Source organism: Tauraco erythrolophus, chromosome 3, assembly GCF_009769465.1.
Source record: "Tauraco erythrolophus isolate bTauEry1 chromosome 3, bTauEry1.pri, whole genome shotgun sequence".
Classification (NCBI taxonomy): Eukaryota; Metazoa; Chordata; class Aves; order Musophagiformes; family Musophagidae; genus Tauraco; species Tauraco erythrolophus.
In genome coordinates, this window is record NC_141467.1 from 61,003,175 (window position 1) to 61,017,594 (window position 14,420).

Consider the following 14,420-nt stretch of genomic DNA (forward strand, 5'->3'; position numbering starts at 1 on the left):
CAATTAAATCACATTTAACCAACTATTTTAAGACATTCCTAAAAATAATACTTACTGATAGGATGTAAAATACATGCTTTGGGCAATAAAATATATTGCATTGAGCAAAGCTGCTTACATAAACAAGCTTAACCAGCCATTGCAAAAGAGGTCATCATATCCACTAATAAATTTCCAAACCCCATGACCACAAATTTAGTCCTAATTCTGAAATGATATGTAAAAACTAGAGAGTTAACTATATTGTGATTTAGTAAACAACTAGGTTGAACTTAATTAGATGAAGTTAGATACCTTTTCTCTTTGCAAAACTGGTGAGCACAGTAGCAAGGAACAGATTCTATTCTTAGAACTGAACAAACGTGGAGAGGTAAAATACATATGGGAGGAGCATGTATGTTTCAGATCGAAAAAAAATACAACACATTATTCACATAGTTAGAAAAAAACAAGCCAATTACCAAAATGTTTAATTGGTAAAAGTTTAATGTCAACTTACTTATAAAAATGAAAAAATATTTTAACATTCACCATACAATTGAGCAACCTGGCCCTACTGACTATCAGCTATAGGAAGGCATTTAAGGAAATGATGGTTGTGTCAAAACAAAGGCTAACTTCAGGCATGTATGCTGCTTAAAAAAAAGAAACCAAAACAAAACCCTCTCAATTGCAGGAAGCTAGATGCTTAGCCTAGTTTTTAAAGCTAATTACAAAATCCTCTTTCACACTGGTCCAGATGTCTTGACAATTTCTTCTTCTAACAGAACTGTCAAAAGAAAAGAATTTTTATGAGATCTTCACACAGCTTATTTCTAAATCTTTGCAAGAAGAAACAGAAATATGACACCATACTTAGGATATGGAAATTACTATTTAAAGCATTTGCTTGTATCATAACCATTCCTTCACTCAAGCATCTTTATACAGACACTTCTGTAACTGCCACCTTACAGAAGGTTCTAAGAACAAATGAACTTTTCCAGGTACTGCATCAAACAAATTCTAAACTTTATAAATTATTCAGATATCTTGGAGTACAGATTTGAACAATATTCATTAAAAAGGTATGTAAACCAAGATGCATAAAAGAATTTTTTCTTAAAGCAGTAATCTTAATGTATGCTGCGCAACATGGTTCTGCAGAGCTGCAGCACTCAACGCAGAAAAAGAATGGAATGAGGGTAATCATGCTTCATACTGCATGCTATCACACCTTAAGTTGTAAATTTTACAGGCTTTCGTTTCAGTGTTTCTTTACTTTATTGGACTACTATTGTTCCTCAGAAGCTTTTATAATTCCCATTTCCTGAGCTTAAAAAAAAAATTCAATCGAGTAATCACTGCCCTACACTTATGCTGACACAAGAATAGTCATCCCTTTTTTTCACCTCCCTTTTCAGAGTAGAAAAACATCTAGAAAAAAAAACAACAAAAGATCTAGAAAGGCCTATTCCACTCATCAAAGCAGCGATTAAAAATAGTGAGAGTATATTTGGGTGGAGAAAGAGAAAATACAGCGAATAACTTGCCACTACTTTGTATGGCAAAGCAGTATTGTAACTTAAATGTCACAAGGACTAAGTCAGTGTCCTGACTTCTCTTCCACCTTGCAGCTACCCCACTTGTGTGGTCTCACACTTTCAGTCAAAAATACTTTCTAACCTAAAGTTATTTGCAATATCCACATGTAATATCATTAAGGGGCTAAGAAATAACCAATAGTCAACAGAAACTTATTTGTCATTTACTGTAAAGCAAAATTAAGCACAGAGCCCGCCTGTCTGCTACAAAACATGCAGAGCAGTCTAACACTCTTACCTTCCATCTGTTTCCACATTCATTACAGACAACAAACGTTGTCATGGGTTCATCAGCACTGCGGGTTTGAACCTTTGGCAAAGGCAAGAGCCAGAGCAGAAAAGGAAAATTAGTATCATCAACTTTTGTTGATGTGTTCAATATAAAGGTTTAAAATCAAACTTTAACATTAAGGAAACACATTTGGATAAAAATACAAGTTACCTTTCCATATCAATGGAAGCTTATTTTATGTCTACACTATAAAGTTATATTTTGATACACTTAGTAGCACAAAACAGCAATTTCAGCAGAGAAACTGACACATACTTGTAGGAAAAGATTCTGCAGTAAAACTACATGTTCAGTACAGCTTTACATATATTTACCAATGCAAAGGCTTAAAAGTCTCATGATTGAAAATCAGCTTTCTACTTAAAGCATCTGATATACAATATTAAATTATAAATGCAGCAGATCCTATGATCAAAATTACATGCCCTGAAGAACCGCTAAACAAATTAAAGTTACCCTTCTTGCATATATTTCCTAATTAAAAAAGGTTGTAGGAATGATTACAAATCAGGGTCTAGTGTTAGCCAAATGGTAAATTATATATATATAAAAAAATATATATGTATATATATTTTATATGTATGAGGCTTTGGGCAACCTGGTGTAGTGGAGGGTTCCCCTGCCCATGGCAGGGGGGTTGGAACTAGATATCTTTGAGGTCCCTTCCAACCCAAACCATTCTATGATTCTATGATCATTTTCTGCTCTTTATTCCATCTGTAAAGAAAAGTTTACACAGATTAAAACTAGTGAATTGGCTCTCTTCTACATAAAACTGTATTAGTAAGATGTAATAAGAAGAATTAGCAAAAACTCATCATTGCAAAGCAAGTGACGATTCAGACTATATAGATACTCAGCTTGGATTTACACAGAATCTTTGGTAAATTACAAAAGAATCTTTGGTAAAATACAAAAATTCTCAATGTAAACACACCTAAGTAGATCCAACTATCTTCACATATTTTGTAATTTGTTAGTATTTTGTTAAAAGTTCATTTTGTAATTAAAACTTTTTTTCTCTGTATAGGACGTAAGAATTGATAAAGGAAAATGAAGAGTCTGAATAACCACGTACCTGGGTGTATGTACAGTTCTTCTTTTTGCACTTGCCACATGTAAACAGATCAGTTTGGGTGCCTCCTGTTTTAGCCATCTGGTGCTCTCTGATAGCTTCTTTGGTCAGATTTTTGCGCATTTCTTTCAGCTCATCACTTGCCATTTCCTGTGAAGGACAAAGAGCAAAGAGAGTTTACTAGAGTTTTTGTTTTAAACAAGTCTTTACCACTGTGCAAGCCCATACCATTTTTTATTTAGAATCCATGAGCAACAACTCTATTGAAGGGCACATTCTAATTTTTAATTTTACAAGACTTAAATTGAGATATCTCACAGCACAGAAGCTACAAAGTTAAAAAAAATAATAATTTTTTTATGCAGCTGGAAAATATCAGTAAAAGTTACAATACCAAACACCTAGAAACCTTTCTATGCAAATGCATTTCTGAAGTTTAGAAATGTAACAGAGACACAAGGTAGAGAAGGACTTGAAAGCTCTGTAGAGAGAAGGAAAAGGATCCTTTCCCTAGGTTAGATCCTCACGTAATCATCTCATTGACTTACAGAAGATTATTATAGGAAAAATTTACACTATTTTGACTATTTCTATATTTGTACTGAGAAATACAGTATAGCTGTAATTTACCATATGTTACCAGAAGCCATATATACTTCGTTTCAAAACACCAACTGAAGAGCTCAGATTCACTGATTTTGTTTTTCCTTTAAAACAGTTCTAGTGTGCAGGATCTCCACTATGTATAGTAATCAAGTGTGCACAGCAAAACCAAGCTGTTCCATTTTTTTTCAACAAAGTTTTACTCCACATCCCGTGTAGATGTGAAATGCAAATCTTGTATTAATGCTGTTTCATTTTAGAACTAATCCTAACACTAAGGGGTTTTTTAGCCATTCAAATTTTAATCCAAGACATTAATTTCAAAAAAAAAGAATGGGCACTGGACCACAAAAACGTATGTTTGCACATATGTGCATACACACATGTAAAACAAAAAAACCCTCAAAATATGCACTGAAGATACAATCTACTTTTTCTTTACATATTCCTTTATCAGCTTCTGTTTGCCCTAACCTTTACGTAAAGCTGGGAGGGGGGGAGGGGAACCTACCCCAAAAAACTTTCCTTTAGAATAAAGCTAATCATTACAGTCATTACTTGATCGTAAATTTATTCTTTGTCTCTAAGATACTCTTTTATACCTGATTGGGTGAGGTAGAATCCAATACATACAAACAGAACTACAAAACTGAAATCAGATGTTAACTGTGCTCTCGTTTTTCTCTTCCATAAAATCTAATTCTTCATTTGACTTTGTAGATTTATTTTGACTTGTAAAGACAGTGAGCATCTGCACAGGAATTTGTAAAGACAGTGAGCATCTGAATAGGAATTTCTATTTAAGCATACAAAACGTTCTTTCAATACTATAAATTTAATTTGATTTAAAGGGCAATTCTCCTAGCTTCCTTCCCCTATCCCCCCATGGCTTTTTCTATTTATTGTTAAGAGTTTCCTTCAAAATCATTTGAAGTATTCTGTCAAATTTGAGGTAAGTTTTAAATAAACATTGAAAACGTGAACAGGAGGATTGATGTTTAAAATCACAGTGATACACCTCGCACAGGAGTATTCCAGCAGAGGTTAGCACTTGAAAAACAAATGGCAAGACAGGCTAAGAGTTACATATCCAGAAAGACGAATGGGTGAGCAGCTTGGAGTCACTAGCCAGGCATACTTATGTCTTCCTAAACTTAAAAAACGTCACTGATATATTATGTGGCCTTTTAAAAACACCACAATATAGCATGTTTCAGGAAATTTATATGCAACAGCTTATCTACCTTTTGACTTACAGACAAAATCAGATATTTAGGAATCATTAACACTTTCATTCCCTCTGCCCTGTAACTCAGACTGTGCAAGCCACAAACAAGCCACAGTCTTTCAAAAGTTCAGGCAGCTTACATAAATTATTTTTAGGGACAATAAATACAGGTCAGGACATAAGCCCAATTGGGAAACTGTTCAAGACCTATGTTTTACTTACCTCTGCTGTCATTTTGGCAAACTTGTCAGGAGGAATGTTCCCACACAACACATTTTTCCTTAGGTTAGGATTCTTTGCATCCTTGAGATTCGCTATTCTACTTCGTACCCTATTTTTGTATTTCATATCAGTGTTTTTTAATTCTTGAAAAATAGGTGCTTTGTATTTAAGGAACAAAACATTAACAAGTAAAACAGAGCACTATAAAGGATTCATTTTGGGGGGAAACTTTTCTAAAGCAATGTACTTCTCCACTGTTGACCAAGTCCTCCCCCCACTCCAACCAACAGTTACTTTCCTGTTCAACATGGCCAACTTCACATCCTTCTGAAGCTTAATCATAGTTTAGCACATCATCAATGAAATGTGAATTTTTGAGTAGCTGGATCTCAATTTAAATTGTGAAAAGTCACCCATAAATTTATATCCAGTTCCTTGACCTCATCCTGAGGATTGATTGTTTCTAAACCAATTATTCAAACACTGGCAGCTCACTAACAGAACTTTAAAACACATTTGCAACAGAAATAGGAAATTCCTTAACAGGAATTGTGTCTGACTGTAACTAGCGAAGGACATTAGCAACTTAGAATCATGAAGCTTAGACTATTTTGGTGCTTAAGAACACTCCCACAAAAAGTACCCTACACTAAAAGCAGCCCAGACTTCTGCTCTGTAACTATTCAAACACTGCTACCAGAACTAATTTCTTGAAAATTCCAAATTAATTTAGAAATAAACTTGTAGAAAATTTAAAGACATTAGAAAAAGATTAAAACTATTAACAAGAAAGATTTAAAAATAACATAGAAGAGCCCAGCATTTTATGTCAGAATGCTTCAGTAAGATAAAATATTGCTGCTGCAAGGAAAACACATTGAACTGAAGAAAACCTACACACACTCACCTACACACATTCTTACATGTTTTAAGGCAAATGATTTAGGTTGTGCTGGTTTTTTAAACACTAAATTTCTGCACTGATGTGTTGAACAGTCTGCTATTTTTGTTAAAAACAAAATTAAAAAATATTTAAAAATATTTGATATATAGATCAAGTTAATTTTAACAGTATCAATGCTTTTAAAAAAATACTCTCGTTCTAGAGCACGCAGACGTACAACAAAGGATATCTTCTTCGATCTGAGAACCCAGCTCTTCCTCATCAGCACCAATAGCAATGTAATCATCTGAGGAAAACAAATATTAAAGTATTAGCAACCTGACAATCTCAGTGTTCTATATCCCTGAGAGTCCCTTCAAAACTCTGAAACTCAACAAATTATGAAACAACTGCAGTGAATTTTCTTTTTGTATAAGAAAGTTTAATTTACTGTAGACTTATCCTTGCAAAACTTTCTTATTACTTGGAAGAACAAAAATAAGCAAAATTAAGATCAACAGAAGTTTTAAAAAGTAGCACAGCCCTAAATCTTTCACAAAACCAAAAATTCTGGTATCTAGTTGTAAATACAAGTAGTAACAAAAAAAAAATGTTGCTATATAGAAAAATTTTAAATATTCTAATAGACTTTGCAAATACCCATCTCCACAGTGTATCTGTGCGTAGAACAGACAATTATAAAGAGGAAACATTTTGTATTGTGTTTCATCAATTCTTTCAGTCCACACAATAGAAGCATGAGCAATTAATGTTTTGCATGCATGCAAGAGAAAGATTTCATTAGAAACACAGTAATTAAATACCAGATACAATATTATTAGATATTTTGAAAAAGTGCAAAGCAGAGACGTGTCATAAAACACATAAATTAGAAGAAATAAACCATAGCAATCTCGAAGACAATGCAACACTTGACCTAAAATGTCTCAAGATAATTGTTTACTGTTTCTGACCAAAACCCTTATTCATAAAGACAGCTGCCTTTCCAAGATAGCTTAGGACAAATTAGAAGCATGTGTTTTCCTCCTTCTCATTTTAACATGGGTGTACTTCAATGAGTAATCCAAACACCTTCTCCTTCCATCTCATGCAGAAGGCCATAAAACCAGAAAATCTTATTTTTTGAGATTGGCATTCAACCCATGGATGATCAGTTTATATGTGCCATAGAAAGTAACATAGCAAAAAGAGTTCTTGGAAAATTAGCTAAAATTAAGACTATATTGAATTATGAATACTAAGATGCTATATGCAACTCTGGTCACAAATTATTTTAGAAGTCTATGAACTATATATCCAGAGGAACACAAATTCATGGTCTTTAGTCAGCTTCAATTACTGTCTATATCTGAATTTATGTGAATTAAAAGAAAGAATAAAAGAGTGAAGAGGGTAAAAATGGATGATTCAGAAGTCTGCTTACACTGGGTCAGGTCACACTAAGCTAAGAAGAGAGGAACAGGAGGTGGGTCCTAAGTTCTGGTAGAAGAGAAGGACCCACAAGAAAAAATTCAGGTCATTCTCAGGATTCCAACTTTTAGTTTGCTCCTTATCCAGCACATCATGCAATTTGTTAGTTTAAAGACATCCAAGTGAACATGAGAGGGAGGGGGAAGAAAAAACCCCAAAACAGTCAAGAATTTACAGATGCCCAAAAGGCATGAAGAGAGAGCAATGCAAAACTCTCTTACTGTGAGTATCTCAAAAAAACTTCAAAATTAAATCAAAACAGAAAGGCAGCCTTCAGAAACCAAAATCTGAAGGTCCACAGGATCTTAGGTGTAATAAAGGCAGGTATGTATTTAGTGGCACTCTCAGTCAGAGATAAAACCAAATGAGGCATCGGGGAGGCAAGAACCTTCCTGAAAAGAAGTTCACTGTAGGCAAGATATCAGATGAACAGAAGTCACAAAATGTCCTGTATCATCAGGAACAAAAAATGTATATCAATACATTCCCATGCTATCAAGGTCACTCAATACCTGCAACTTGGGTGAACTGGCCTATGAGTATATACATACAAATGGACACAAACAGGGCTGATTCTACCCTATGGGGCAGGAGAAAAATACAGTGGGAAAGACAGAAAAAGAGATGAAGGAAACAGTTAAACTTGAAAATATAGTCTACAAAGCTCACCTCCCGTTCTGAGAGCTGCAGAGAGCATTTCTCTACATTTCACTCGTACAGAATCCGAAGTGCTTGGAGCCCGGGGAAAAGAAGGGATGAAAGAATTTGAGGGAGCACTACCTTCCTCCTTCCTGCTGCTGGAATTGCTACTTGAACTGCTAAAAAAAGGCAAAAAGAAAACTAACGTTAATGCTTTTTCCCCCCTCTCTTCCAATAACTTTGTTCCAGGGCAAAACATAGGTCTTTTGTTATATTCATTTGATGGTATTCCAAAAAAAGAACACAGGCTACCTTTTAAAATCTACTTATAGCTCTAGAGCCAATACAATTTTATAAGTGTCTTTAGAATATTCACCAAGGTATTCCACACAATAGAGACACAGTAGGTATTTCATTCTGTTATGTGGCATATAAGTTTTAATTCTGAGCTCTCTACATTAACATGAAATATTTTTTTTTTGCCATGGAACTTCAAAAAACAGTGAAGATACATTACACTAACATTCAGTCTGCAGTGAATGCATTGCATCCAGTCTGCTTACTGCACTGAAGTGGTACCATGGTCATAAATAAACAATTAATGTAGCTTTGCAAACTGTAAACCAAAAAGTTTTCAGCTTGCATCAGTACAAATGGTTAGAAGTTAAATTTCAGTTTGGAAATGGTTGTTGGAAACAGATTCACTAAAACCAGAAATGTATAGAAGAAATGAGCTTGCAGATGCTATTTTGCAACTGTACTTCAGCTCCTATAGTGTCATTTACATGGGCTCATTTTTCTGATAACATATATTTTGTGTATACTAAAAAAAGCACAGAATGAGTTTGTTTATTAAACATAAAAGCTAACAGACAAAACAAGCATTCTAAACTTCTAACATACACAATTTCTACAAAGCTGTGACTGAAAGTTGTTTTACAGTTCTCAAAGCTCAGTGCTAGTATTGAGATAAGAAGTATTTGACAGATGAGACATGGAATAAACAATAACTAGTCTGGCCATATCTTGACCTGTGGCTTTTATATTTTTTTAATGTCAGCAGCAGTAGGATTTACTTCCCTAACAACACACCATTTCTTGAACAACTCTATGTGTTTCAGAAAAAAATGTGGAAGCTGTCTCTAATTTGGCAAATTTGGACCAAATATTTTAACGTCAATTTATACTGAGATTATTTGTATAGTCATGAGGAATTCAGCACCTTTCTTCTCTTGCTTCAGGGCTGTTTTGCGAGGAAGATGCAGGCTCCTTTTTCTTTTCTTCAGAATCTTTATCAGTTGAAGGTCCATCTGGAAATACAAAACATGAGAAACTCTCTTTTACCCAGAAATAGTAACCAATTTAAAGCAGTGGTAAAATATCTTTGATGATTTCTCCTGAGCCAGTTGGAAATGCTATCAGCTCCCACTCTCTGCTTTGACCTTCTCTTGCAGTACAGCCTTCTACTTTCCAACACCCTCCCCAACCCAGCAAATGGAAAATATCACAACACTTCAGATCCTTCGACTCAAGTCCAGCATCTGCTTAAACTAGCAGTGAAAATATGATGAAAACATAGACTTTTATGATTTATTTTTGCCAACTTTGCTCCATGAGGTAGATAATAACTTCTTAAACTACTGCATCAAGTCTCTGGAGTTCACCTTCCATGTTTTAAATGTAAGTTCCTATTAAATACATGTCATTCTTTTTAATTATGTTCACAAGATTTCTACCAAAGGAATGAACCAAACGAAACTGTGGTGTGAAAGCTACCATGGTTGCCAAAAAAAATAAAGATCATTTTCACATGCTTTTGAAGGAGTTTTCCAGACACGAACAAAGTATTTTCTGTAACAGCTCTTAAACTATTTGCCTCCGTGTTTAAAAATATTTGAATTTGCCTTTCTCATACAGGCTATGTTTAATGATGATTTTATAAAGAAGAAAGATGAAAGCCTTTACTAAAAAGGGCAATCACAACATTTAACTTTAGCCTAGTGAGAAAACATACATCTTTACTTTGTAAAGTGAATTCAGAATGGCTAAATCGAGCTCCTGCTTTGATTTGCTCTCTAGAAAGGCTGACTCTCTCCATTGCCTACAGAGAAAACCTAGTGAGATTGGCATCACTCTTTGACGGATTTTGTGAATTCCTCTCTCTAAGCCCTCAGAAAGCTGCCATTACACTTCTAAATCCATCGACTATATTATTGGAATAACCACATATTGCAAACTTTGAAAAGAACTAAAAATAGATTAAGAAAAGGAGGGAAATCTGATAAGGCTCAGTCTTTCTCATGAAGATGTCCTGAACTAGGTATCTAAAAGCATCAGAAAGTATCCTCATTTCTGGAAAAGCCCCATCCCACATTTCTCAGGGGAACTTGGTGGTATGGAACACACAAATTCAGATCTCTTATTCAAGCACTAAGCTTTTTTTTTTCCCCCTAGAGAGCACAAAATCACTGTACTGCCTTATTTCTAATGGGAACAATTTACATGTAAAGCTAAACAGAAGAGACTTTGAACTGGATTTTGATCCTTTCCTTATCTTTTGAGTTAGTTAAGGAATTTAAGAAATCAAACACCACTTTGTTAAAAAAATCATCACCATAAAAGGAGACCACAGAGATACCTGTACTGGATCAAACCAAGCACCCACCTACTATCTTGTACCTAAAAAGAGATGCCTACGAAACAGTATAGGAATCAGGCAAGCACACAAAGATATTCTAGAGTACTTCCCCAGTCTTCAAGAGAGTCAAAGTTTAGTGATTTCCTCACCCACTGTTTGTATTCAATCCTTGATAAATTTCTACATTACAGGGAAAAAAAAAAAAAAAGAAAACAGTATATGATGCACTTGGAATGATTGTCTTTAATAAGCTAAAGGTGTTATTCGAAAAATCTTAATAAAGATATCAATTCAATCAATTATTATTTATAAAAAAGTCATTTCACTAAGAAAGCAAATGAGGCTATAAAACTGAATGGATCACAGAAGTTCTTTGCTGTGACACCTAAAGTGCACAACACTCAAAGAAAACAAATCCCTTTTTTAACATGCATATTCGCATGACTATTTCTATGGCAACAAATGCTTACACGATTTGTAATTTTTTAAAAAATTCTAAATATGCATGTTACTTCATTTACCCTCATCATTTTTTAAGTACATGATCATTTTTATCAGAGGCTTGAAGACGAACCGATAGACCAAACAGGTATCCTAGGGTACAGCTCGCGTTCTGCAAAGCAGCACAGCTGCCTTACAGCTGTGCTCTGCTTCAGCCCATTTACCTTCACATTTTTTTGTGGCACACAAGTTGTCAAATTCAGAGTTGATCTAGGTATCTCCTGTTTATTTTGCGTCAAACACACCACTATGGTATAGCTGGCACCTAGTTTTAGTTTATCAGAAGCTCCCATTTGGCCCAGCACCATTTCGTCACAGAAGGCAGGCACCTGAGAACATCTGCCAATATCCCGACAGCTCCTTTCACTTATGGAGCGCACGGTATACGTGAGGCACACGGATAAAGCAAGAGGTAAAAGCACAGCTCTTCCTACACCTGCGGATTAGTCTATGCAAGCATGTCTCAAACCAAGGTCAAACTTCAGCAGCTGAGACAAGCAGACCATCCTCAGCAAACTTGTCTTCAAAACGGTAATTTCTTTAATCACTTAGAGAAGAGCTTATAGATGCTTCTGTTTAATCCAGTTTCATAAATCTGAAAATAAAGTTAACAATATTCTCTGTCTGCTCAAAATATTCTCCTAAATGTTGAAGTCATTCACTTGTACAGATCACAAATTGGAAAGCACCAGAGAAAGGAGATCCAGTGCCAAGCAGTAATGATCCTTTAACTCATGTATTAATAAAGATTTCTTATTTTATTAAAATATTGTATTGACAAAAGAACAGAATGCAATTTACAGCCTGTTAGACAGCATTTCAACTATCCTCTGGGGAAAAGAAAAAAAAAGTTATCCTTGAGAAACTAAAAGCCCCTACTCATTTACGTATTTTACATTCAACGGCTGAACTCTAACGCAAAGGAAGAACGACAATTAATGGGGACTACAACAACCACAGAAATTCTAACAAAGACAGATGCAAAAAATGGCCCTTCTGTGAAAGCTATTTAAAAATTCCAATGAACATGTAATTCACATCAGGAAGTCTATAAAACGTCATAAATATTCTATTTATATATATTAAAGTTGCTTTAAAGCGGCACAATTACCTTTTCAACTTTGTACAGCTATTAAAAGTTATTAAACTTTTTTTCAGAAACAAATTGAAATTGTCATCAATTTTAGGACTGAAAACTGTAACTTCACAGTTTTAGCTAGCTTCAGAAGGCCATAAAAAATATTTAAGCTTTTTATTTTCACATGACATCAGCTAATTTATATTAAAATACAAAAAACAAGCTAGTAACATGAATTTACTATTATCTATTGAAATAAGACTATCAAATTCTGACTACTGCATTGCAGTTTCTATCTGAAACTTGCAATTAATTTGGAAGATACTTCTACCTTTTCCAGTGAAGGAATCTCTCCAAGGTAAAACATGACATGATGGTGTTCTTTGTTACCAGAACAAAATTTTTAATGTAATAATATATGGCCACAGATATCACAATTAATCTGAATGTCAGAAGTCATTAATAGCTTCATTGTAGATTCTTCTAATTACAGTTATATTACAAGTGAACTCAAGACATTTGCTAGTAAGAAAAAATTAGAAAATAAAAAGATGCAATGTTATTAATTTATAAATTTAACTTTATGAAATTTTTTAAAGTAAGAATTTTGCAGAAATGTTAATGAAAGGTGGCTAGTTATTCCGTGGAAGCACATGAGAATTTAATTTAGTGGGTTATCGTATGTTACTGATTCAGATATTATCACCATAACTTGGAAAGCTTTCTGAGTATTCAGTTTAAATAAGTTAAAGGAAAGAGATATGAGAACAGGTAACAGATAACAGTCATTAATTTAACAATGACTCTCATATTTAATAATTCTTTAGGCCCCGTTTTCCAGACTCTAACCAAAATAATCTTGAGATGCACTTCTCAGCAACTCCTCTGCAAGATGTAGTAAGACATGAAGGTAAAAATCAGAAAATCTTCTTCCTAGTAGTAGCATAGGGAGGAGTAATATCTAAAATCTATAAATAAACAACAAAATCATGTTTGCCATTTTTAAAGATTTTTTTATCATAAGTCACAAAGGAGCATGACATATTCACTTCTTTGCTACACGTTTTCTCTCCTATACAGTATGATGCAATTTGCATCATGTGTTATTATCTCTCCACTGATAATCCTAACAAGTTATCAACAGTACTACTAATTGTACAAGGAACAGTTCCAAATATACATTTGACAGAAAGGTATTTCCACAGGTCATACTTGATATGGAAACGAAACTATCGAAATTATTTTTGCAGTTGATTCTACCTGATATCTTCAAAAGACATGTACTCTTCTCATCAATAGTAAACAATACCCTTAAACACTATTAAACTGTAATTTAGGAACTTGTTTCATCAATAACATTTTTTTTGAGCAAAGCCAGTACGTTACTAGATGTCCCTGAACAACTTTACCCAACAGCAGCATTATCACACCTGTAAGACAGTCCTGCACTGTACCAGCTTGCTCCAGTAGAATCAAACCCAGGTTCGAAACAACAAAGCAATCTGAGTAAAACACTTCTGTGAAGTCTGGCTGGTGGTATTTTCTCTTGACAATGTTAACCACTTCAACATTGTTTTAAACTAAACTTTTTAAACTTATTGCACTTTTTTTAAATAGGCATTTCAAAATGTTTGTGGCCCCATTTTTTTTTTTTTCTTACTGGCAATAGATGATCACGCTTGCACTTTGTGTCAAAATTGTTGTGCAATCATTCTGTATTTCCAGTTCAGTACATAAACTACCGGAGTTAAGTTTACTTAGAGGTCTGGACATTCTTTTTCACTGTATACTCTTAGAGTTGCATAAGTAATTATTTGTAATGGATATGTATAGATTGATTATCTACATAGCATACTCTATATACTCAGCTACTTGTCAAAACAATTGTATTTTACTCTGAGAGCAGAACTTGCTTCTGTACGCAAATCGTGACAACACTTGCAAGTCCTCTGCTGGGCAACTTGCAACTCCCCTGAAAAACCACTGGTAACCCGGCATAGCTCCAGTCAGGCCATAAACATGTGGCGATTCTCAACCTTACTTTGATTTCTTCTCATGTTTCCCATGAATTCTTAAAAGGTGAGGTGTGATAGCATTGAACTTAAACAGTACATGCAGCCTGAACAGTTAATCATTCTTGCCTAAATTCAAAATGTCGTTTATAAAAATAACTCACAAAGACTTCAG

At 34.4% G+C, this 14,420-nt stretch overlaps 1 protein-coding gene across 2 annotated transcripts in view; it reads right to left on the reverse strand.

The window, feature by feature from the left end:
* Positions 1 to 500: 500 nt before the first annotated feature.
* TCEA1 (transcription elongation factor A1) overlaps positions 501 to 14,420 on the reverse strand; it is a 30,110-nt gene continuing 16,190 nt past the window's right edge. The window contains exons 4-10 of one of the 2 annotated variants that reach the window (XM_086608645.1): positions 9,239 to 9,326; positions 8,047 to 8,195; positions 6,137 to 6,193; positions 5,004 to 5,158; positions 2,954 to 3,100; positions 1,822 to 1,893; positions 501 to 769 (exon numbers count right to left, since the gene is read on the reverse strand). In XM_086608645.1, coding sequence (XP_086464771.1) covers positions 761 to 769; positions 1,822 to 1,893; positions 2,954 to 3,100; positions 5,004 to 5,158; positions 6,137 to 6,193; positions 8,047 to 8,195; positions 9,239 to 9,326 — 677 coding nt within the window. In that variant the 3' untranslated portion in view covers positions 501 to 760. The remainder of the gene's footprint in view (positions 770 to 1,821; positions 1,894 to 2,953; positions 3,101 to 5,003; positions 5,159 to 6,136; positions 6,194 to 8,046; positions 8,196 to 9,238; positions 9,327 to 14,420) is intronic. The other variant, XM_086608646.1, reaches the window with a different exon arrangement.